We start from the raw sequence: 25,760 nt of genomic DNA on the forward strand, positions 1-25,760 counted from the left end.
TGTTTTACAAAACCGTGGACAGACAACTTACATGTGTTATTGTTTTTATTTTGTTTGTTTTTTTTTTCTAGAAACATCTGAGATTTCATGTAAATGTGAGAAACTATGAAAGTGAAACATGCTGCCCCCATTAAAGTAAGACTAGAAGAACACCGAAAAGCTGTCATACACAGAGAAATCGAAAAATCAGTCCTAGCAGACCATACATGGAGAGAAAAAAAAAAAAGCACCCTTTCCCCAAGGTGGGATGACATTAAAATACTAGATATAGAAGAAAGATGGAGGATTAGAAAACCCAAGGAAGCAGCACATATGGTGGACAGCTAAAACCTCCTAAGCCATAGTATTGAATTTAAGATACTATTTAAGTCTCCATGAAGAAGTTTTTCTCACATGAAGCCAAAATTATTTTCAGTCACCCTTCACAAGCATAGACCTAGGCATGTGGTTAGGTCTGTAGCCAATAAGGTTAGCTTTCAAAATCATACAGGGTTTACCTGCTTCTAACTTACATTTTTCAGGATAGAACACCATTTGTGTGAAAAATCAGCAAAAAAACACAGGCCTAAATTTGTGACAAAAATTTTTAAGGTTATCAGAAAAAAGTCATATTTCAAATTTCACTTACCCACGACACAAAATAAGGCATTCATGCAAGAAAGTACTATATGCAGATAGATTCCAACAAAAAAAAAAAAAAGAAAAAAAAAGAAAAAAAAACTAGACCAAAGAATGGGCATTTTCGTCTGTGACAATTTTTTTTCAATTTTTTTCCAAATTTGACATTTTTTTTTTTTAGCTTAGACAGAGCAGAGTCTCTAATGCATACATGAAATGTGACATATTAGCCACAACATACCATCCACTGATCAGAAAACACCAGTTTTATCAAAATCTAATGCAAACAGGAAAAGTTACAGCTAATTTTATAGAGAACATTTTTTTTTTTGATAAATTAAATCACAGGCTCCAAATAAATCTAAATAAAAAAATCCAACTCCTAGAAAAGTTTCTTACCGGTATTTATGACAAGATGTATGAGCCAATTTTTTTTTTATTTGTATTTATGACAAGATGTATGAGCCAATTTTTTTATTTGTATTTATGACAATATATATGAGCCAATTTTTTTTTATTTGTATTTATGACAAGATGTATGAGCCAATTTTTTTTTTATTTGTATTTATGACAAGATGTATGAGCCAATTTTTTTTTATTTGTATTTATGACAATATGTGAGCCAATTTTTTTTATTTGTATTTATGACAATATGTATGAGCCAATTTTTTTTTATTTGTATTTATGACAATATGTGAGCCAATTTTTTTTATTTGTATTTATGACAATATGTATGAGCCAATTTTTTTTTATTTGTATTTATGACAATATGTGAGCCAATTTTTTTTATTTGTATTTATGACAATATGTATGAGCCAATTTTTTTTTATTTGTATTTATGACAATATGTGAGCCAATTTTTTTTATTTGTATTTATGACAATATGTATGAGCCAATTTTTTTATTTGTATTTATGACAATATGTGAGCCAATTTTTTTTATTTGTATTTATGACAATATGTATGAGCCAATTTTTTTATTTGTATTTATGACAATATGTATGAGCCATTTTTTTTTGTTTGTATTTATGATAATATGTATGAGCCAATTTTTTTTTATTTGTATTTATGACAATATGTATGAGCCAATTTTTTTTCATTTGTATTTATGACAATATGTATGAGCCATTTTTTTTGTTTGTATTTATGACAATATGTATGAGCCAATTTTTTTTTTATTTGTATTTATGACAATATGTATGAGCCAATTTTTTTTCATTTGTATTTATGACAATATGTATGAGCCAATTTTTTTTTATTTGTATTTATGACAATATGTGAGCCAATTTTTTTTGTTTGTATTGAAATTTAGACTACACATAAATTTATCATCCAGGTCAAATTTTCAAATTTTCTGAAAAAGTGGACTTTTCACGGTGTGTATGCTAGGAAAATGCTGGAAACCCCATGAATTATGTCCAAAACAATGTACCCAAAGTACACAATGACAGAATCTCTGGGAAATTTCCACATTATATACTACTTAGACATATTCTACATTTGTTATGATAATGACAATAGATTGTTTTACTACATTGAATTGCTGTTCCCTTTAATTCATGCTGTTGTTGTGGTACAACATTATCAAAAAGCCATTTTGATTGTAGTTCACTTTCAAATATTGTATGCAGTTCAATGGGATCAATTAAGTGGCACTTGCAACACCACTTCTCTGGGCAGAGAGATAAACTGATTGTGAAATGGGTTGGAGAGGACAACTACAACCAGAAACATGTTTATCATGTCCAGAAACTCTGAAAATTTAAGTGATGCTGCACTGGCTTCAAAATCAAAATATATCATGCAACAGTATAACATTGCCTTAGGAATGTGATTGTCATACACTGCTGGATTAACGGTTTTTCTTTATAAAGTGACTTATTTTGTTTGCCATCTGTATGGCTGTACATGTTATTTCTGAATTTAATAATCAGTAAATCTTTCAGCCTCTTTAAAAAAGTATTTTATTGTCAATTTCAATTTTAGGTTCCTAGTAAAAAAAAAAAAAAAAAAAATACAAAGACTATGGTTTTATTATGTTCAGGAAACCGGTTAAAATACTAATTTCAATTTAGCAATTTGATACATTTTGAAAATGCTAGAATATCTCTTAAACTGGGCCGGATTTGGTATTTTGACAGTTTTTTTTTTTAATTCCCCATTAAATTTTGACCCGGAAAAATGGTATTACAAGCCATATAACCTTACTTTGAAAAATGACCTAAATTGTTCTTCATGAGAAAAACTTCATGGAGACTTGAATAGTGTTTGACCCGCTTTTAGAACTCATTAATTACAAATTTATATGGGGAAAATAAAAGAAAATGACCCCTGAAAATTTACCTTTTTATAATTTATGGACACACCATCAAGCCCACAGTCTGATTTCTTACAATAACCTCTTTTCCTCAGTTGAAAAAAAAATATGGAGTTTACACCCGATGGAGGTCATAGGTTTCAACGATCAAAATGTGGTGCCAATAACACCCAAGATGAGAATAATTGAACAATCAAAACAATAGAAATATTTTTTTAATTTGATTCATCAAATCATTAAGTGGTGTGTTAGTCAATGTCTTTTACCGTTTGTTTTTTAATAAGTAATTTACAAATTTAAAATGAATGTCGGTAATGATGAGAGAAGACAAACACATGCAATGTGCAGACAAAATTCAAAACTGTTGTTTACAAACAGCTAAAAATTTATTAATGTTAATTACTATGATAGGCACTTTTAAATTTTGTGAAGAAACCCACAGAACTTATACACTAATTTAACAGAAATATTGAATGAACTATTAAAAAAAAAAATTTTTTTAACATTTCTTTCAGTCCCTTTCTTTTTGAAAATGTTGCAATATTTTGGAGCTATAATGGGGTATGATCCCACACAGTTGGACGATTCTATTTATAAATGATGCTGCTAAGAATGACAAATCAAATTAACTACGTTCTGCTACCAACCAATCAGAAACCAGAATTGCTTCATAAATATTAAACCTTTTCTGGAGCAATTTCACATGTTCTTTTCCCGGTTTTCGACACGGTAAGAATATTTTGTTCTGTGGAACTGTCTACTACAAACAAGTCACCTCCCAGGACTTGCGCGTGACAGCGAACCATCTGAAACTGTTTCTAAAACTCAAAATGGCTTACACTTCTAGAGAAAATGAAATTATACTCTCAAAATATCAGACTTTTACCATCCTGGTTATCTCAATCATTAAGTTTATTTTACTGTTTTAGATTTGTGATTGATCTGGAGAATAAATGGATGTATGAAAATATAACAAGCTCTGTTTGTCCATATGTTAGATTATGTTAACACACTGAGTGTGTGTGTGTGTGTATATATATATATATATATATTACACACAGGGTGACTCCAAAAAACGGGGCCCCGTGTACACTTTATGTGATATTTCCATTATTTATTCATCGATTGCCCTTATTTTATAGAACATGGCAGAATCAACGGCCGTGAGTACACCAAGACCCCAGTGGGAGCTGGGACAAAGAATACACTGTGTTAAATTTTACTACAAGACAGGCTCGTTTAAGAAAACCCAGGACAATTTCATGCGTCAGTTCGAATGTGAAAAGGCTCCATCCAAAAGCAGAATTCAGAACTGGGTGGACCACTTCAAGAAGTATGGGACCGTGGAGAAACTCAACGCTTCCAGAGAGAACTGTCCAAGCCAAGAAGAAAGAGTGAGAGTCTCTCCAGCAGAGTTCAAAACGCTCTGTGCGTAAGCAAAGTCAGTCACTCGGTATGTCCCGTGAGACTTGCAGGAGAGTGCTGGTGAACGATATCAGGGCTTACCCATACAGAATACAGACGCTGCAGACCCTTACAGCCTCAGACAAGAAGCAGAGGAGGGCTATGGCAGTCAAGATGCTCGAGAAGATCGAGGAGACACCAAGTTTCCTTAACCTCCTTTGGACCTCAGATAAAGCCCACTTCCATCTTGATGGAAAGGCGAACTCCAAGACAAATGTCTTCTGGGGGTCCTCCAGACCCAATGAAATAGCCAACAAGCCCCTGCACTCTCCTAAGTGCACGGTGTGGGCTACAATCTCGGCCAGAGGCATCATCGGACCAATATTCATCAAAGAATCTGGCACAGCAGTGACAGTCACCAATGAACGGTATGTGGAGGTCCTCAAAACCTTCAAGAGTGAGCTCCAGACCATCTATCCATCGCTCATGAGCAAGTTCTGGTTCCAGCAGGACGGAGCAAGTTCTCACACCTCAAACCTGTCCCGAGATTGGCTGAAAAAGAACTTCGAAGGCCGAGTGATCAGTGTCAAGATTGATTTTGAGAGGGCACCCCATAGCCCGGACCTAAGCCCCCCCCCCAGATTTTTTTCTTTGGAGCTATCTTAAGGACAGAGTCTACGCAGGGAAACCCAGAACCATCACAGAACTCAAGGAAACCATCAAGGAGGAGATGAGAGCTATTACCAATTCGGTCTGTAAGAACGTCATGGACAACTTTGTGCTGCGCCTTAAGAAATGCATAGAGCTAAGTGGAGACCATCTAGAACATATGCTGTAGAACGGAGAAAAAAAAGGCCAAAGACCCTAGTGTTTTGATGTGAATATAATAAACTAGTTATGACCAAAGTTTCATTTCATTCGGACAAAACACTAAGAAACGGGGCCTAATTAGAGTTGGGGCCCGTTTTTTTTTTGGGGGGGGGGTCACTCTATATATATATATATATATATATATATCCAGTCACAAGACATAGGGCACATCTATTTTAAGTATTTAGGGTATGGTTTCTTTTTTTTTTTTTCTTCAATTCATACAATATTTTTTCTTTTTTTTTTCTTTAAAAAAAAAAAAAAAAAAAAAAAAAAAAAAAGTGGGGAAAGAAAGAAATCATGCGATTTCCAGTTTAAAAAGTCTTTTTTGTAACTTCATCAATTCAGATGTTATTTTATATGAATATTCGTGTGAACACTGATGGAGCATAATTTCTTTTGTTCATTTTTAACTGAAGACTGCACACTTATTTTGAAAAAGAAAAGCATTTAATAAAGGTATAGCAGATCATAAATGCAAGCAGATTTTTTGTTAAAACATTCATCTAATATTAGGCCATTCAATTTTTTTTTGTGTGTCAGTACAAGTCTTCAATTAACTGAATTGTTGAGACCATCTTGAAAAACATGCGTGTACCTATTGCACTTCAACAATGCAGTAGAATGTGATCCTCATTCATGTAAGCATTCCAAGCAATATTAAAAACAAAAATTTCTGATTTTCCAAGTCATAAAAATATTTTTCCCCCCTTTTCCTGCAAAATATACCCTACGGAAAAGATGCTTTGAGTTAATAAATATCTTGGACAAAATAGTAAGACAACCTTCCATCAAACTAAACAGATAGCAACAAGTATATGACTACAGACCCATCACAGGTTACTGGGTGTAATTTATCTCAAAAGAACCAGTTCCATTAATATGAACATATTTGTACAAGTCAGAAAGCATTAAGAAATTTTTATTTGGCAAGTTCCTAAGAGGTTGCTTGTCCAATATTTGCCAGAGACAGTTCCTATTGACTTGCCTCCCCGTGAGGAAAGTTAGATGCAGAGTTTTTGATGTCGGGAAAATCCAAGTTCACCAAAACCACTTTGAATTAGGACAAAATCTGAAATTGTCTTCGCCTGGAAGGATTTTCTCATTCACTGAAAAAGTACAGAACAGATGAAGTATAGTACCTAAGCAGATACTATACTTTTATCTTGGCAGTATTTAATCATCTAATAAAAACGGTAGATGATAGATTTACAAAGTTAAAATGAGTACATCATTGTATTTTCAGATTCTAGAAAACTGATTTATGTTTCATTATTTTATTCATCTCCCATCAAAAATTATCCTGGATTATTTTACTATTATTTTATTTTTTAAATCAGCACTTTGCCATATTAATCAAATGTAAGCACATTATCATTTCGTTAAAAGATAAAAAGTATCCATTTGTTGATTTACATTAGCATGAATGTTGTTAGTGTTAGTTGGGATATCCTATATCACTGGCATTGTTCATTTGAAACCTGTTGATACATATACATGTGTGTGGTCAGTCATGTTTTATTACTATCACATCACATATCATCACTTGCTTTAAAACTGATGGTTTTCACATTCATTACAACCAAATTCATGAGGTATCTTTTTTTTTTTTTTGTCACTTGCTTACTTTCTGCTACTTAAACACTCAGAAAAAATGCAGCAAATCCTGAGCAATGTTGGGTCTCCCTGCTAGTTAATATATATTGATCAAAGACATGACATTATTTAATTATACTATTGTACTATTATACTATATGGCATATTGGGGGGGGGGGCAATTCAAATAGAGACCAAACTTGTGCAGGAGAGGGAGGGGTGATTTATTTTGATCATAGTGACAATTGTTTGAAAAAGATCAAATAGTCAGCTGGTGGTGACTATCCTTTTCTTTCTTACTTTCTATTATATGTAAGCAATTGCAAAAGTCTGTCATGAATGTGAATGAGAGACAAGGAGAAAATCAAAGGGAAAGTTTTGTTAAAAACGAAAGAGAAAAAGAAGTTTTAAAAGATATTACACGGACTATTTTTATCAATGCCTCAAGGCAATGCCGAGTAATCATGAATGGATATTAATTTATTCAAGTTCAATCTTCATGAAAAACTCATAAAATAAAACAGATCCAATGTACTAGTATCCATTATTTCTTGAAAAAAAACTAAAAAACATGCTTATTCATCAGTATTTGTGCTTTCTGCATGTGAGGGAGAAAGAAAATAAAGTTTGACTATAAAAGTAATCTTTATGAGAAACATGAAATTGAGATATGTCATTATTGCAGTCAGAAAAAACCCTGACAAATAGATTTGTAGATGGAAAAAAAGACATAATTCTTGTTTTTCTTTTTTTTAGTTTACTAACTTAAAAATATTCAATGCATTTATTAGAAATTTATTTTTGAAAACGTAGATTTTAATATGACTTTAAAGTCTGATATTCATTATATAAAGGGAAAACGTCTGTGTGTATGTTTGTTTGTTTGTTTGTTTTTCTTGGTAAAACTTTGGAAATCCAATTTGAATAAGAATAATTTTAGTACTGTCTCAAAGGACAGAGACTCTTGACGCATAATATGTGAAATATAGAAAAAAATTATTTTTTCCTAGCTTAACAACTGCAGAATCGGGGGGGGAGGGGGGGGGATAAAATAATCTCTTTCTAAACAATTTCAACATCTGCGCATGTGAACCGTTCACCTCTCGGATACATTAAGTACATAAATTTGCAACATCATGGTATGACCATCGCCGTAGCCAAATGGGTTAGAGGGCTGTCTCATAACTATTAGTTCTTGTGTTCATGCTCACCTTATGTTGTGTTTTTTTATTTTGAACAAATTTTTGAAAACGTTTATTTTATTTTATTTTTTTTTTTTTGAACACAGGAACCACCACTTATCAAGGCCCGGAGACCACTCAAGGATAAAGGTTAATGGGTATACATTAGTCAATGTAATTATAATGTAGTAAACATAAGTAGTGGGAATTTTGTAAATTGGACTACTTAGAGGGACAGTTTATCAAGAACTTGTTTACATTGGACTTGAAGACAATCAAATTGTAGTCAGCTGGAAAGCAGGCAAACGGAAGAGAGTTCCACAGGCATGCAGTTCTAAGAAAGAAGCTTTGTTCATGGAATCTACATTTAGGTTTAGGCACAGATAAAGAGTGTGGGAAATTATTGATAGTAGTTTTGGCTAGACAACTGTTTTGTGCAAAAGTTTGGCCAGAGGGGGGGTCATAGATTGAAGCTCAGATGAGCATTTAAACTTGCATTTAAACAAGGTTAAGAGATTTTTATTTGTACTTTTCATTTTGTACTTTGTATTAAAACAAATCATTTTTCTTATTTCTAATTTTTTTAATCAGCAGTTAATTAAAAGATCAGATTACTATTAAATGGATGATCATTACTTACATAATATTTTTATTTTTTTTTTAATCATAACCACTTAATACCTTTTCTTTCTTACTGTTTTCCCCCGATTTAGAATTCATAGCAGTGGGTCGACATCAATGGACTTATTATTTTAAACCAATATAAATTGCCGAATAAAAATAATGAAATTAAAATTATTTTCTATCTTAAATATGATTTTGAAAATTAAAATTATTACAATATTAATTGATCAGTAAATTATTAATTGAAGAAAATTGTTTTAAAATCAAGCCACTTTGTTAAGATATTTTATCTTCATTGCTTTTTATAAAAATCACTGTATGTCTATAAATTCCATTTTCTTTCAATCTTAATACATGAGAATTTACTAAGCATTTCAAGTTCAAAATATTTTTTTTTATTTGAAATGCTTCTAAATTACTTTCATATTTTGAAAAGTCACAAAGTAATTCTTTTTTTTTCTGTTAGTAAAAGATTTAAACTTGTTAAGGAAGACACAAGATGCATTAAAGAGGGATTTAATTTTGTAATCAATTTGTAAATAAGATTACTTCCAGGTGATTTTTGGTATTCTTTGTGTATTTTAATAAATAAATAATTAATAGTAAATAAAAATGTAAGTCACAATTTTATTAAATTTTGGAATTTTGAAATGAGGATCGATAATTTGTATTATTCGAACTACTGTTTTTGTCTTGGATGTTATTCTTAACGTTTTAACTTATATAACTTCCGTACCCCTTTAATTGAGTCTTGTAAAACTCTAGAATCTGTAAAGAATTTTTAACAGAACTCTTTATTTAATCTACAGTGGTAGCTTATTCTCATTCATCAGCCTTAATCTATAAATATAAAAGCGAAAATATATGTATGTATGTGTGTTCGCTTTTTCTGTGTGTGTAAGGCTTTTTTTCAGAGAAGCGGTCGCTCGCTTCACAACTTTTTAAAACTTTTTATATCACATATAAATCATAATATCTCACAGTTAACAAAGAAGCTCACCTGTTTATTTAATTTGCTCGATTTTGGGAGGATAAATATTCAACATTTGTCGCTCACCGCATGTGGGTTAGTCTTTTTCCTATAACATCTTGGGGGGGGGGGGCGTTCAGCAGTAAATGAAATCCTGCAGTCAAACTTGACCTCATTAACTCATTAAAACGAGCACCTGCTAAATCCAAGTAATTAAATAAATTCAAACGTGTTTCCGTTAGCATGTTGCGGTGGGGCAATGGTTAACTTCACACGTTTTTTTTTCACACTTTAATTTACAAATTTGCCTCAAGGGTTCGGGTTCGATCATCATACTTACTTTTTTTTTTTAAATTCGGGGCAGACAAATAGTTTTCTGGATAGTAAGACTTATTATCCAATGTAATCCCCTATGTTTTCACTGGCAGTCATGGTTTTTTTTTCAAACTGAACAAGTACTAATGCAGATGCATGTTACAAAACACCCCCTTCCCTATGTTAAGAATGGCAATGGCTACTGAAATTTATTAATACATTGGAAGAAAATGTCTTAATATCTAGGAAACTACCTTTCTGCCCCAAATTTGAATGCGATATTCATTTTTCGGCAGACCTAAAAACCTATACAAGTCATCAATTTAAAGAAGAGTGTTGAGTTGCTGTTAATGTAAAAATTTACCATATCTATACATTATTGCCTATACATGTATTTTATATAAATTTTTGAAGATACTGTTCAACCATTAGAACTCATCATTTACCAAAAGGTCAACAAATCCAGAATGAACAGAGGAAGATCCATGAGAGTAAGAGGAAACCTACAAGAAGACATGAATTAAAAATAACAAAATAAATCTGCTTACCTCAAGCACTGGTCCTGCACCTAAGATTGTCTGCTCTACACCCGTTGCATGATTTCCTTTTTGACTTAAAGCAGTCAAGTGATGTAAAAGAAGGTTGGTACTCTCCGTTTTTCCAGAACCAGACTCTCCAGATATCACAATACACTGGTTCTTTTTGGTCCGTAACATTGTGGAGAAAGCAGCATCTGCTATGGCAAAAATATGAGGTGGCAAATCACCGAGCCATTTGTACTGATACATCTTTACATATTTCGGGTTATAGATGGGGAAAAATTTAAACGGATTTACAGCTATCAAAATAGATCCAACATAAGTATAAATATTGCCGTTATAAAACCTTGCTTTGATGTTCTCCAACAAAGTCTTCTCATTCAAATCCGGTAAACTGCACAAATCCGGGTACTCCTTATCACTAGTTGGTTGCTTCAGGAATGTCGTTAAGAAAGAATCAACAGGACTCGGATGTTTATAATCCAGCCAGGACAGACTTCGACTATTAAACTCCACATCTTTTTTTCTGATGTAAAACCTGTAGCCAGTTGTACCTTGGTTGGAATAACTGTCTTCATTGAGTACTTTTGGCCAGAGCAGTTGAATTCGCACAGGGTTTTCAGTGGCCTCTACACACCGCTCTTTGCAGAGCTGGCCACCAGAACAGAAAACCTCGGCCACCTCAAAATTGTCAGGGTTGCCAAGTTTCAGCTTCTTGACAGCCATCTTGATGACATCAATGGCTAGGGTGGTTTTCTCTGCTTCGACCATAACGTAGTCATGTTCCGAGCTCAACTGGCCCGTATATAGGCACACTCCATGTACATCCATCATTTGGTTAAAGTTTACACAAGTGGACAAACTGAGCGTTTCCAGTACGAAGATGCCAGAAACATCTCCAATGGTTCACTTTTACAAGAATTGAGAGTGTACTTCCAATGAAACATGTTGAAACATCAATGGCACTTCATTCACTGATCTGGAAAAAAAAAAAAATAATAATAATAATTTCAAATCAGATTTTCCATACAAGAGCGAAAATTTTGATTTATATAACTTTACAGAATTTTTTAAAGGATTGATAATTTTTAAATATGGTTATTCAAACTACTATTCTCATTTGTTATATTCATAAAATTTCAGTTTGTGCAGCCTCCAAAAGATTCATCTTTGTTAACTTTGGAACCATCTCGTCAAACTGGAGATGCTTTATCTAACTCTGGTATCTGGATAGAATTTGGAACTGAATAATATACCCCTGTACGAATCAGTTTGAAAATTGATTCAGGTTCTTGAGTTCAAAAAGATGCACCTAAAAAAGGTCAGACGTTACATCGTCCAAACTGCTGCGAGCATAACAACCAAGATGAGAATAGTAGTCCAAATAATACAAATGAAATAACCTTTTGATCCAAAAGGAAGAGAGCGAGAGAGCATCTTAAATGTCAGTTTCATCAACAAAAAGGAGAAAATCTTTCAGAAAAAAATATTTTCGAATTACCAAATCAAATGTTGCAAAAAAAAAAAATATATATATATATATACTATCACTATAAATGAGGCTGAATCTTTTTTTTTACATCAGGGAAGAAAACTCTTTAAAAAATTAAGAAAGAAAAGAAAACAATCTGCTCATTTGTTTTTTATTATTATTAAAAAGCTAATTAACTCTTACAGTTTTAAACCCTAATTTACAAGTATTTACATTTTAAACTTGCATTTTTTTCTATTAATTATTTATTGCACTATTGAAAGAAATAAAAAACAATTAACAATGTTTTAATTATAAAGAATAAAACATATCAACTAAAATAATTACAAAAATAGGTTTTGGAATTATTTAACTGTTTTTCCAGACACAATATCAGACAAGAATGATTAAAATCTTTCACAAATAATGAATGTCTATTTCAGTGAGAAGACGAAATTAACACATGGACACTCAATAGAGATAAAACCTAGATGGTGTCTTGTGATATGTTCATAACTCATCAGTCATTTTATGCCAGATTAGGAAAAGTTAAACAGATAGATTCAATAAGAAAAAGAACAGATAACTGTTTTATTAATAATATTCATTTAGGTTAAGAAATTTCAGCAAAATCAAGTTACAAGTTTCATTATCAAACTAATCAACTGTAAACAATTAGGTTTTTATATAAGTGTTTTTGAACAATGGCCAGATAAACAACGAGCAGACCTACTTAACATTACCAAGGTTTACAACATAATATCACATTATAAATAAAATAATAAAACAACTTTTAGACAAAATCTGACTTTACCAACATAGTGTATTAACCTTGGAGACTTTTTCCAACATTTCTCTAAGAAAAATTTGCCTAAAAGCAAACCTCAATTTCCAATATTACTTCATTGTTGCAAAATCTTTCTCTGGAGCTTTCTTTCAAGATCTGCAAATAGCCAGTAATCACTGTAGAATAAGGGGATTGTGGAAGTAATTCAAAATGCAATTAATGTAGTTTTGCCATTGAATAGACATATGTCACAAACTTCTATAAAAGTTTTCAAATTACATTTTAAAAAAATAGAAATAAATGTTTCAGTTTGAACGAAGATGATGCAATAATATTATGAGGTAGTGTGTTTATACCAGAAATCTATTGAATGGAAATATGTCACAAACTGCTTTTAAGCACAACATACAACAGATAAATGATACAATTATAGAAATTCCATGGGTCGCTCTATTAGTAATAATTCTGCTTTAAATGTCTTGTTTTCCCAATATCTCTGCTACGCATGTATTCAAACATGTTACAGACTATAGATTACATAAAAAAAGTATCTGTATTAATAAAATTATGAGACAACTTCATGTGTGCTTCAGCATAGCTTTCATAGGTACACATTGAATTCTTATAATATTCTAGTAATTGGATAAATGTACATATAAATATAATAGGATGAAATAAAATTCTTCCCTTCATTCCCCCATGACACTACATAACTAGTTCCCACCTCCTAGCATTGGTCACATAATGAGCATCCTTCCTTTCCTGTTGAACTGTTTTGTTGATTTAGTTTCTAGAAAAAATTTAAGCATTTATGCAATGTAAAAAGAAAAGAAACAAACAAAAAAAATGAAACTTAGAGTATCCCTTCTCCCTCCTTATCATGCTGGGTCTCAACTGTATGTAAATTGTTGCCAAAAGTATGTTGCTATCCAATAGAGTGCATTCAATAAAAAAAAGTTCACTGTCAGTACCTGAACATGGGAATTGGCCTATGTTAAATTTAGAAGGCATACAAAGAAAGCAGACTAAACTAATAAAAAAATCTCAATTGTAAAAATAGGTTAATTCAAGTGCAACTACTTCACTCAAGAGAAGGATGAGAGAGGATTTAATAAAGACCTTCAAAATAATTAATGGGATTTCTAAATATAAAACACTAGAAATTTATTACCCAGAAAGATCAAAAAAAAAACTTAATCCAATACACAATTATTATTATTGTTTATTTATTTTTTTATAGAGTAATTTATTTTTGGAATAAATTACCTAATCACATAATAAATTATGAACATTTCAAGAATAAACTGAGTGAATTTCAGAAATAATGGTAAAAGAATGAACTGAAAATATTTTAAGAACTAGCTGAAATATTTAATATTTTGATGTATATTATATTTTATACTAGATCGTATGTATTTGAATATGTTGTTTTCATTAAAAGTTTGAATGGGATTATTGATTAAGAGATGCTGAAGAATAATCTCTTTCAATATTATCTGAGTATATTTGTGGATAAGTGTGATTTCTGAAACTTTAAATCTAAAAAGCAATTATTTAATTTATTTAAAATAGTGATAATTTGGCAGTTTAACTCATACTTTTCTGTTATGGAAAACAAAAAACCAAACAAATAGTGATTGCATGAATATCGTCACCATGTGTAAAGTTCTGACTTTCTTTTCAGTATTGAAATATCAGAATATACGTAAAAAAATATTTTAAATACGTTTATGTAACTTTTTTTTATATGTTTAATAATTTTAAAGATATGAATATTTTAACAGAAATTAATAAAACGCTTAATAGTTAGAAAAATAAAGGACATGAAATAGATTAAATAAGATGGTTTTCAGAAGTATAAATTTCTATTCAACAGTTTAAATTTTTACGCAACTTAATTAAGCGCATATAATTGAGGCAACAAACGTAATAGATTGCACAGGTTTTCACATTCATTAGTTTTGAAAGGCAAGTGTATATAAATAATATAATTAATTTAATAAATTAATTTAATAAAGAGAATATATTTTTTGAATTGTACAAAAAGAAAACTATTTATGAGAAAAAAAACAATAAAAATAGAACAATAATATTTGTAATATTGAAAAAACAAAAACGATAAAACTATCTATTATATTTATTTTCAATATATAAGTAAATAAACGTAAATATTATATTAAAAAGAAACAAGTTGGAACTCTTATGCATGGTGATTTTCATTCAATCGCCATGTTGTTGGCTTTTTGTCTTCATAAGATAGGAGTTAAACTGCCAAATTACCAAAAATAGTTAATTATAAAGAAAAATGTAATGAATAAAATTGCAAAATCTTACTTTTCATTTTTTTTTAATAATTTTGGTAAAAAAAAAAAATCAACCAGCATACAATATCCTTTTAGTTTCTTATCCTTATTGATAAATTTAAAGAGTTAAAAAAGAAAAAGTAAAGGAATTTATGCAATTTAGATTTCAACATTTCATAAAATACTTGGTCAATTTTATTGCAAAATAGTTTTAATACATATATTCCTTCATTAAAAGGAAGATGCATTCAATTTTTTTTTGTTTTAGATGTTTTAAAATTCAAAGTTTACAGTTTCCCAAAGGTGCTGAGTTCAATCCTGAACGAAGGTAGTGAAAAGTAACATTCAAAACAGAGAATCAGCAAACTATGTCCCAGGTCCGAATACAGTACCCCCGTAATAATAATAAAGGGTTGGGTTCGAGACTCCTAGCAAACGGTTCCCCAGTTCAATACAAAACACCTGATGAAGGCCGGGGGGTAAAACGGCCGAAACGTTGCGACTATAACAACCAAGATGAGGAAGTCAGTCCGACAATCTCAATAAATGAAAACACCTCATCTCAAAAATACAGACAATTACTAAGTTATTACTAGCTTTAAAATTCTTAGCAAATCATGCGTTCAAAGTTTTGGAAGTTATTTACTTTCAATGATTTTAAAAGTGAAATTAAAACACTACCTCAACAGAATTAGCTATAGTATTATGACGACTTGGTTGAATTAATAATTTAAAAGACAAAAAAATACTGTCATAATTAAACTAAACTTTAACTTAAATCTTATTAAAAAAAGTTGTTTTTTGTTTTTTTTTAATAAAACAAAGACTAGGGTCTGCTAATTAATAATCACAAAAGTTCTCTAAACTTACTCCATTCACTCCTAACTCTTGCGATAACACCACTGGCACCAGCTCCTTCCAATGCTCCACAATGGTAACAAAATTTCAAATGAAAATATTCTTATTCTATCCTTTAAACTACTTTCAGTACTAAGGCTAGAGTACACAAGCAACTTTTGTCAAAAGTAAAAACATGGGCATTATAAAGTCAGATAAAAGTACAGAGACAGAGACCTCTAAAAAAAATAAAAATAAAATAAAATAAATTTAAAACGCATTAAAATGAAATTATCTAACAAATCTGCAGTTTTAACTTATGAAAATGATTTTTAAGAGTTACTGTTCAAAAGTTCTAAGTAATCATTTATGCATATTAAAATTAGATGAGTTCCACCAATTTGTTAGATTTAAGAGTTCTAGCAGCGTCCACTATTCTAAACTTTTAACTTACAAATCGTTTCCATGCGTTAAAACTGCATGTTTGTTAAAGAATTTCATTCTATATAAATGATGTGCTTTCTTTTCGTTGTTTGGTTTATAAGTTCTTTAGTTAATTATTATGTACTTTTACCTAAAGTGTACAAAAATGAACGTGTAACTCCTGAAACTGGTTTTAAACAAGTTTCTTTTTCATAGAAGATCATTGGAAAGTTGAGAACCTTTTTCAGCTTATTTGGCTCACCAAAAATCAGTAAAACATTTGAAAGCTGTGACGTGTGACAAGTGTTGGGTTGAATGAATGATTCCAAACATAGCAGGTGGCTGTCCTTCATTAGCTCCAGGCAGTTTTAGAGATTAGAAATCGAGAGTGGTGAGGGGAGTAGTCTTTCATCATCAGTTTACTAAAAGAGCATGGCCTATCCTGACTCATTCAGGGATGGGATGAGACTAATTGTCTCTTCCCCTCCTCTTTTCTTCTCTATTCATCAGAGAAGGAAGTCTCTGGAATGCTCCAGCCTTGAAATGACAAAATAGGTGAATAGGTCAAAACTCCAAAACAAACAAAATAAGCAAATATTTATTTCACAGACACAAGACCAATTTAGCTGATACCAAACTTGTTTAAGAATCTTTTTACTCCAACTGACCTATACTATGTATGGAATATATTAATTGGGCAAATAGTAAGTGTAATGACCTAATTCCAGGTTAACCGGTAAAAATTTTTCATGCAAGTGGTCGACCATAGTCGAGGATAAACTGGAAGTCCCTCGTTTTTTTAGCTATTACATCAAGACATAGGGGAGAGGATAACTTCTTTCCCAGAATTTCTCCACTTATCCTTGATTCTCATCTTATAATACCGAGGGTTAATATTTTTGAAAATCCTATCCACAAATGGGCAAAAACCTTGAATAAAATTTTAAGTTTTCAGATTTTAATAAAATTAAATATTAACAACATATATTTGTATACCAATAGTAAGAAGTTTAAAAATAAAAATGATTATCTTTATTAAAAAAAAAAAAAAGAAAGACTTTATTTTCGATTTTTCTAACAATTTATGAGAAATGCTCCAAAAATTTGTTACTATTGAATTTTTTCAGATAAAACAAAATAGTTGTAATTAAAATTCTTTTACACTTAAAAATTATGATTAATCATGATCAGTCTGTTTTCAACTGTTTAGAACATAGATTCATATACAACAATATGTGAGAATGAATTAGTCAACAATGATTTACTTTACCGTAAATATTTAGCCTGGTTAGTACCAGATATCTGACTATTAGGGAATACCAGATGAAGTATCTAGGAGGACGTTGACACCTCCCTGCAAGAACTGAAAAAAACCTAACATCATCTCCTCTGACTGAAAATATGATATGACTGGATATACATGAAAATGGGGACCGCTTGTGAATTTGATATTCCCATGTAACTTCCTCCTACAGAGGATGCCGGTTCAAGTTAGTTAATTTGTAACTCAACCATTCTATTTTTTAAAGAATTAACTGTTGAAATTCGTTCATTTTTTAAAGTCAAGTATTATTTAAAACAAGAGAAATTTCATGAACAATGAAACAAACTCTTCATTCTATTCCAATTCTTTGATCTTCCCTTTTTCTGTGAGGAGGAGGGGGGTACACTTAAACAGTAAACAACTAAAAAAAGTTTCAGACTGAAGGAAGTTAATCATGCATTCTTTTATATGCATGTTGGTGAAATAATCATTTTATTCAAAAGTAAGAGTTTTTTTTATGTTTTGTTTATTTTTTATTAATTTAATGAAGTAAGGCTAAAAATAAAATTATTAGTACATTTTGCAATAGCTATGTGTAAAATATTGTTTGAAATGGTGAGCTTTTTGTTTTCAACAGTAAAGTTTATTTTACATATTTTTAATTTTAAAAAAATTATATTGCACAAGAGCACAAGTCTTCTTTATTTGTATTATATATAAGAGGACTTACCATAATTCAAAAATCTACTAATGTCTATTATGAAACCACATGAAAAGAGTAGAACCACTATTAGAAAATAAGGTATGTTTAATTATGACACATGTTAAGGAGGTTGGAATTAATATTACAGCAGAAAACTGAGATGAACAAAAAGAAAAAGGAAAAAAACAATAGAAAATGAAGAAAAAAATATTGTGTTTGCAAATATGACATTTGCAAGACAATCTGACATGTCCTGTAAAATGATCATTCCATATACTTTTTCAACTTTAAATGCGTTGCTTTTTAAACATTTGCAATTTTTGGGGTGTTCAAAGTTCTGTCAAGTGGCAATTAGTGTTATATTCCATTACTTGGATTAAAGTTTAATCATTCAATTTTATAATTGTCAGCTATAAATACCATTTATGAACAATTTGGTAAAATATCTAAAAAGTATTTACAAACTATTAAAATATAACTATTTTTGTGTGCTCACAAAGGGTAAAATTAGACACTGGTCACTTTTTTTATGTAGAGGTATCCAGCTCTTAAAAAAGAAATGCTGAATAAAATTAAAATAAAAATTACCCAAGTCAAGGACTAACTGAGGGCAAGAGATACTACACTGATTTCAGTACAAAACTCAGGAAATAAAGTTGTGTCTTTGGTTAAAAGATTTGGACTTTAAAACGAGTAATTTCCTAGTTCACAGGTAACCGGATATGTTATTGACATGTCATATTACTTCAAAGCAACTTAATTTTAATAAAATCATGATAACCTATGTAAAAGAAGATATGTTTTCTGTCAAGTTTCTTTGTTGGGTTGTCACTGCATTTGTTTATATCCAACTTAGTGTCCACATTGCTTGACTAATAGTCATTAAACTTGACCAAAATATTGATTATGGTCTAACTTAGATATTTCAAAATTAAATCAGTTCTAATTCAAAGGTCAAACAAAATGTGCAAGTCACACTTTTCACGTTAACTTTTGTTTCATTCACTGTAAAAACTCTTTACTTATCCAGATTTTATCCAATGAAGTTCTGCATCTTTATGAATTTGAAATTTTGAGTTATCAAATCATAACTTTAGTAATATTTCATGCAAATTAGAGAAGTAAAATTCGGATAAGACTTTGGTCCATCCGTACATTCAGGCAGAGGTATGCAATCTGACTTGCTATGTGTATATTTTTTGTATTAATTTAACATTAACCGATGCATATCCGTCACACAATATTTACCTTTGTTCTTATTGCAATGGTCATTCTTATCCAAATTTGTTAACAAAACAAAATTGAAAAAGAAATTTGTAAATAAAAATTACTTATAAATAAATATAAAAAGCATGATTTTCCTAATGTCAATAATATGCCTAGATATACAAACTCTAAACTAGGAAATGATCAAAAAATTTTATAGTTGTCCAGAAATTACAATTTATGAATTTAAGAAGGGATGGGAGTAAAATAAATAACAAATAAAAGAAAAGAAAAAAAAATGAAGTCTCTATTATGTTTAAAATAAAAATAATATTCTTATTATTTGGAATTTTATGAATTACTGTTGACATTTGAAGTGTTATTTTCACATTTCGATTGATGTAACCGCCAACTTTTAGCGGGTACTTTGTTGAACACAGGAATTTTTCTCTCAAACTAAGGAAGATTCCACAAATTCAACAAGATACATCTGAAGAAGATTCGGAGGTTACATTGACCGAAACTTTGTGAAAATAACATTTAAGATAAGAACAGTAGTTGAATAACCAATCCTCATCTCAAAAGGATCACGTTAACTTAAATCCTACTGCAGTAAAGTTAAGCATCACAGCAATTTATGAGGGAACCATCTTCTACCTTCAAAAAGCATTGAAAACTCTAAATGGATACAAAATTTGATATGATAGGACTCACTGGCATCCTCAAGTAGGAGTACCTCATACAACCAAAGATAAACCGAAGGAGATAGGAGGTCATCCTAACTTAGAACTAAAGCCATGTTTTACATAAATCAAAGGCACCCGGTTAAAAAAAAAAAATATATATATATATATATATATATATATATATACACACACTAGCAAAGTGACCCAACGTTGCCCAAGATTGAATGATTAACGAATATTTCACACTCCCATATTTTTATTGTCAAAATCGATGAAATAGCCTATTTTTTAATCAAATCAATTGATTGCTTGCTCTAGATGGGACCCATCACGGTGCACCTGGCGGAAACTTCATATGCCTCATGCAGTGACTAAGTTCCCAATATATAGTAGTCTACATGGCACTGTAGAGAACCTCCTGTTGATTTTGCATTAAATTATTTTATATATAGTGGCTTGCATTAAAGTTTAAAATGCAAAAGTCAAATATCATGCTTCAATTTTGCTCAAAACAGAAACATTCATTTCAAACGCACCCTCGTCACATCAAAGAACCTACTATTGATTTTATATGCCTAGCATTACTGATTGTGCGGTGATAATAGCTTGAATGTAAGTTTAAAATGAAAAAGTCAAGTATTATTATGAAATTGTGCTTTAAGTAGAAACATTCATTTTGAATGCGTCCTTGAACCTACTGTTGATTTGATATGTTGGCCATTTCAGCTTATGTGGTAATAAAACTTCTCAAATGTACTTGTGATGTTAGGCTGTGTAAGGTGTTAACTTTGGTCAAAATCGTCTGTTCTTTCTTTTATTGGATTATTTCAATTATCGATACTAACGGAAGACATTCTGACACAAAACCTAAGAACACTGCTAGGAACATAAGGTACCTTTGTTTGAAATTTCATAAAAATCGACCTAGTTGTTTTTGAGTTCATAGGAAACGAACTCACAAAGTTCCTTTTCAATAATAGTAGATTTTATGCGTGTGTGTGTGTGTGTGTGTATATATATATATATACATACATATAATGTAATTTAATTTCCGGTACATGTAAATATTGTAATGTTAAAATAAATTTTTTTTGTGAAACTTTCCATCTACCTCATTTTTTTTTTTTTTTTTTTTTATTATTTTGAAATATATTCGCATGACTGCTTAGATGACTTGAACAGAATGAAAATCATAACATGTTTAGTATGCAATAACAATAATACCAAGTTGAGAAAGAGAGAAATATAAGGGTGGGGTTAATACCAGCAAACTGTAATAGAGACAATAGTTTTTATTTCATTTTTGTTGAAATCAACATTATGCTTGCAGAATAGTTGTTGAGTTGGATGCTATTTCTTAAATTGGCTATTATCAGGGAGATGTTTGTGTGGACACAAATAATTATATGTGCTAAATGTGATAAAGAACAGTGAAAGTAGATTAAACTAATGAACTTATAAAGCATAAATATGCTTTTTTTTCTTTACACGGTTAGCACAATGGGAACTGAAGTGAAGATATTCTCTAGAGAAGATTGGATTACAATATACAGAGTTCTAAAACCCATTGCTCTGTGTGAGTTATCAACACATCTTGGAAGGCCAGCCAATTATCTTTTTATTCTGAACTCTACTAAATGTTTGTAGTGACTAAAATTTGGCATTTTGTAACTCACGAGAAAACCAATTGACAATTTATTCAAGATAAGCGTTGAAGTCAAAAACAAGATTAATTAAAGAACAATGAAAAGAAAAATTAAACTGATGAACTATAAAGCATAATGAAGTAAAGCCATAAAAATGAATTCAAGAGAGAATTCGAATCTAAAATAGGCAAAATAGAATTCATTACAACCTAATAAGGCTAGATTCCACCTCTCATCCACCTTGCCAGGGGTAAGATAAGATTTGTTTATCTGATATTCTTCACATTTCTACCAGATCATCCAAATTGTGTTTATTCTGACTATTCAGCTAGGTCGATTACTATAAAAATGTTAAGCTTACATGTTTACTTCAGATTTAAAAAAAAAAAAAGGTCCACATATTACTCGATTGGATAGTCTATTGATAAGTCAGGTTAATAAATCATAATCAAGAAAACAATGAAAAAATAGTTTAAAGTCCTGCCAGTATTACAACACTTGGTGTTATTCATCAATTGGTAAATTATTTGTTCTTAAGTTCACTATATTATTGTTTTCCTTATACAATTCAATTCCTTTCATCTCGTTCCTTTGAAAATATATTTGCATGGCTGTTTACACGATTCAAACGAAATGAAACAAATATTCCTACTAAATAAAACGTATCTGCTATGTAAGACTGGAGATTAGTACATCAAAGTACACTCCTAACTAGATGTTAACTCGTTGATTAGCAAATACAAAATGTTTAAAAGCGTTGGTGCGCAGCCAGGCTCCACACATTCTTCCGGTCAAAAAGAAAACGTTATAAAATTAATTTCTACCCAATAAAATGTTTCTGCACTCAAAATAAAAATATAGACAGTTAACTCCTTTTTGAGTCAACAGGTGCATATAAAAAAGCTCAAGATTTTTGCAAATGCAAGAGAAAAAAAACCACAGAAATCAGTAGAGAAAAATCCACCCTCACTGTAAGAGGAATACACTCGAACTTACTCACAAAAATCAGACAGAAGATATCTAAAAAATGAAAAATTAATAAAAATATGTACATTCATAAACATTTCCCTTTAATTCCTTTTTTTCCTTCTTTCATTTCTTCAATGAACTTTTCAACTTGAACATTCTCCTTCAAATATTTTGTTATATATAAAGTTTACTTTAAACTTTGTCTATTTTGCCTTTGTCTACATAGAAGTTGAACGATTGTGTGTTGCCCCATAAAAGAGGTCATAATAATAAATTAAAAAATAAAAAATTAAATTAAAATGAAATTAAAAACAAAAGAGGGAGGAGTGGGATGTACATACTGCACAGGTGTAGAAACAATGGGAGTTTTGTTTATTGTACTGTAATACCAACTGTTGTTTGTTTGTTTGTTTTAATTAAAAGCAAAGTACAAAACAAGATGTCAACAACATCAGTAAACGGTACCCAAGTCTCTGAAGAAACACTATTCGAAACCCCCATCAACCGAATTTCATTCTTTGACCTGATGAGTCAATTCGAAGCTGCAGTTTTGAAGATTGCTTGTCTGCCTAGATTTTAGCAAAGATAAAAACAGACTAGTGGAAAAAGCCAAGCTTCCTAAAAACATTACAAAAAGAAAAGAAAGATTTACGATCAAAAGACCTTATAGTGATATTAGTCTAATCATGCTACCAACAAAGGCAATAGGACAGTGGCAATAAAAATGTTGGGGAAACTAACAAATCTACTTAATTATACCTACAGTGAAGTAAACCTTGATGCTGAGAACTGCAAGAAAATAACAAGGAATACTTCACAATGATGAAATATAGGCAGCAACCATTGCAATCCATAACATGTATGAACTCTCAGAGATACACAAACTTGGCATTCCGCTTTATCATGAACTCCACTGATGGAAAGCATATACATGCAAAGATTCTGCTAAGTGCACATATAATACTTAGAATGACCAGCTCCCACACCAGATATAAATACCAGCAGAGACTATCTAGGAAAATAAATGACAAAAAAAAAACAAAAAAAAAACGGCTGATCCACTGAACTCCACAGAAGTTTGACAGCATGACAATTATTTCTCAACTTTCTAGGTGGCGAGATAACGATAGTGAAAGTATGCTGAAAAAAAAAAAAAAAAAAAAAAAAAAAGATTTGTCAGTTTTTGACAGTATGCTGATAGAAAATTGGACATTGGTGGAAAATAAATAAATTAACTGGTCGTTGAAGAAGCATGATCAAGTGTATACCAAAGAGGGTTGCCACTGAGATCAACAAAACTGGACAACGGTCAACAGATTGTGTTTAGGTCCCTAGCCACAACGGTATCACACACACGCACAGACAGACACACAGAGCACAACTAAATTATTTTACTTGTGTTTTAATTTTCTATTTCATTTTTTATGGAGATGAGGCATCCTAACCAAATGCCAGACATTCACTAACTATTTCAATCACTCCGACTAAAAGATCTTTTAAAATTCTAACTGTTCCTTTGAATGATATCGTATTTCTCTTGCACTTGGTTTACAGTGTATAGTTATCCATATAGCTTGTCATGTTTTTACCTTAGGGTGACCATAGAGAAAATCATAAGATCACACACATTCTACATCTGATGCACAAAATATATAAAATATGAAGCAAACCTCCTACACATCCCAGGAATGCACCTCAATTTTTCACCCATGAAAAATGAATCATTGCATGTAATCAACTATGACAATAACCGGTTGGTTTATGTGTCATTTTGTCTCTTTTTTTTTTTTTTTTTTTTTAATAAAATCTTTTGTAAAAATGTTACTTTTTGAAACAATTTTCTAATCTAATGATTTTCTTCCAGTCAATAAAAAGGTATTCTTTCCCTATCTATTTCTCTGATTTTCACAACAATTTGTCAATTTAGGCATTAACATTTCTAACCAGACAAACAGGTAACGGGAATAGAAAAATTAAATAAATGCTTTTTTTTTTTTTTTTTTTTTTTTACATAGGCATCACCACATTATCAAGGCCCAGAGGCCACTCAAGGATAAGGGTTAAAGAGTGTACAGTAGAAATTGGACAATATAGTAATCATTAGTAATGAAAATTTGGTAAATTTGATAACTTATATGGAACGGCTCATCAAGAACTTATTTACTTTAGACTTGAAGACAACCATATTGTAGTCAGCCGGAAAGCAGGAAAACGGAAGACAATTCCACAGGCGTGCAGTTCTAAGAAAGAAGCTTTGTTCATGGAATCTACGTTTAGGTTTAGGCACAGATAAAGAGTGGGGGAAATTATTGATAGTGTTTACAGCTAGATGAGTGTTTCTTGTGAAAGTTTGGCGAGGGGGGACCATAGATTGAAGCTCAGTTGAACACTTTCCATGAAAATAACGATACATCAGAGACAAACTCGCAACATCTCTTCTGTGAGATAGAGGTTGCAAGGAGGAGAAAAGGACATCTCCTATGAGGCTACGAAGTCCTTTCTAGCAGCTCCTGCCCAGATGTGGCAACAGTATTCCATCCTTGGACGTACCTGGCTCTTATATAGATAAAGAATAGCATCAGTAGTGAGATATCTACCGGATCGATAGAAAGATCCCACCATTTTTCCAGCGGCCTTGGCAACAGATTTGATATACGTGTTCCATTTAAGATTAGGAGTAATGGTCAAGCCCAGAAGCTTGTCAAAACTTGAGGCCTCCTGAAGACGAGAGCCATTCATTTCAATTGATGACAAATATGGATTAGAATGTTGATGATGTAAAGAGAGAAGCTTGGTTTTAGATGCATTAAAAGTAACCAGCCACTCCTTTCCCCATTGTACTACGTGCTCAAAATCAGAGGAGAGAGAATTGGAGAGAACTTGGTCGTTTACTGTCTTAGATGTGGTACCATAAATGGTAGTGTCGTCAGCATAAATGTCTACAAATGATGTAAGGATATGATTTGGAAGATCATTAATGTAGATCAGGAAAAGAGTTGGGCCCAGGATGGATCCCTGAGGGACACCAGCAT

General features: G+C 31.2%; 1 protein-coding gene across 33 annotated transcripts in view; it reads right to left on the reverse strand.

Moving 5' to 3' along the window:
- The window catches only part of LOC145268594 (unconventional myosin-IXb-like), a 349,537-nt gene that overhangs the window by 262,883 nt on the left and 60,894 nt on the right, over window positions 1–25,760 (reverse strand). For all 33 annotated transcript variants that reach the window (XM_080124293.1, XM_080124274.1, XM_080124194.1 and 30 more), the window contains exon 2: window positions 10,443–11,412. In XM_080124293.1, the coding sequence (XP_079980419.1) occupies window positions 10,443–11,267 (825 nt within the window). In that variant the 5' untranslated portion in view covers window positions 11,268–11,412. The remainder of the gene's footprint in view (window positions 1–10,442; window positions 11,413–25,760) is intronic.

This window comes from Euprymna scolopes, chromosome 4 (assembly GCF_053919585.1).
Source record: "Euprymna scolopes isolate OS-2025 chromosome 4, ASM5391958v1, whole genome shotgun sequence".
In the NCBI taxonomy this organism is placed as follows: Eukaryota; Metazoa; Mollusca; class Cephalopoda; order Sepiida; family Sepiolidae; genus Euprymna; species Euprymna scolopes.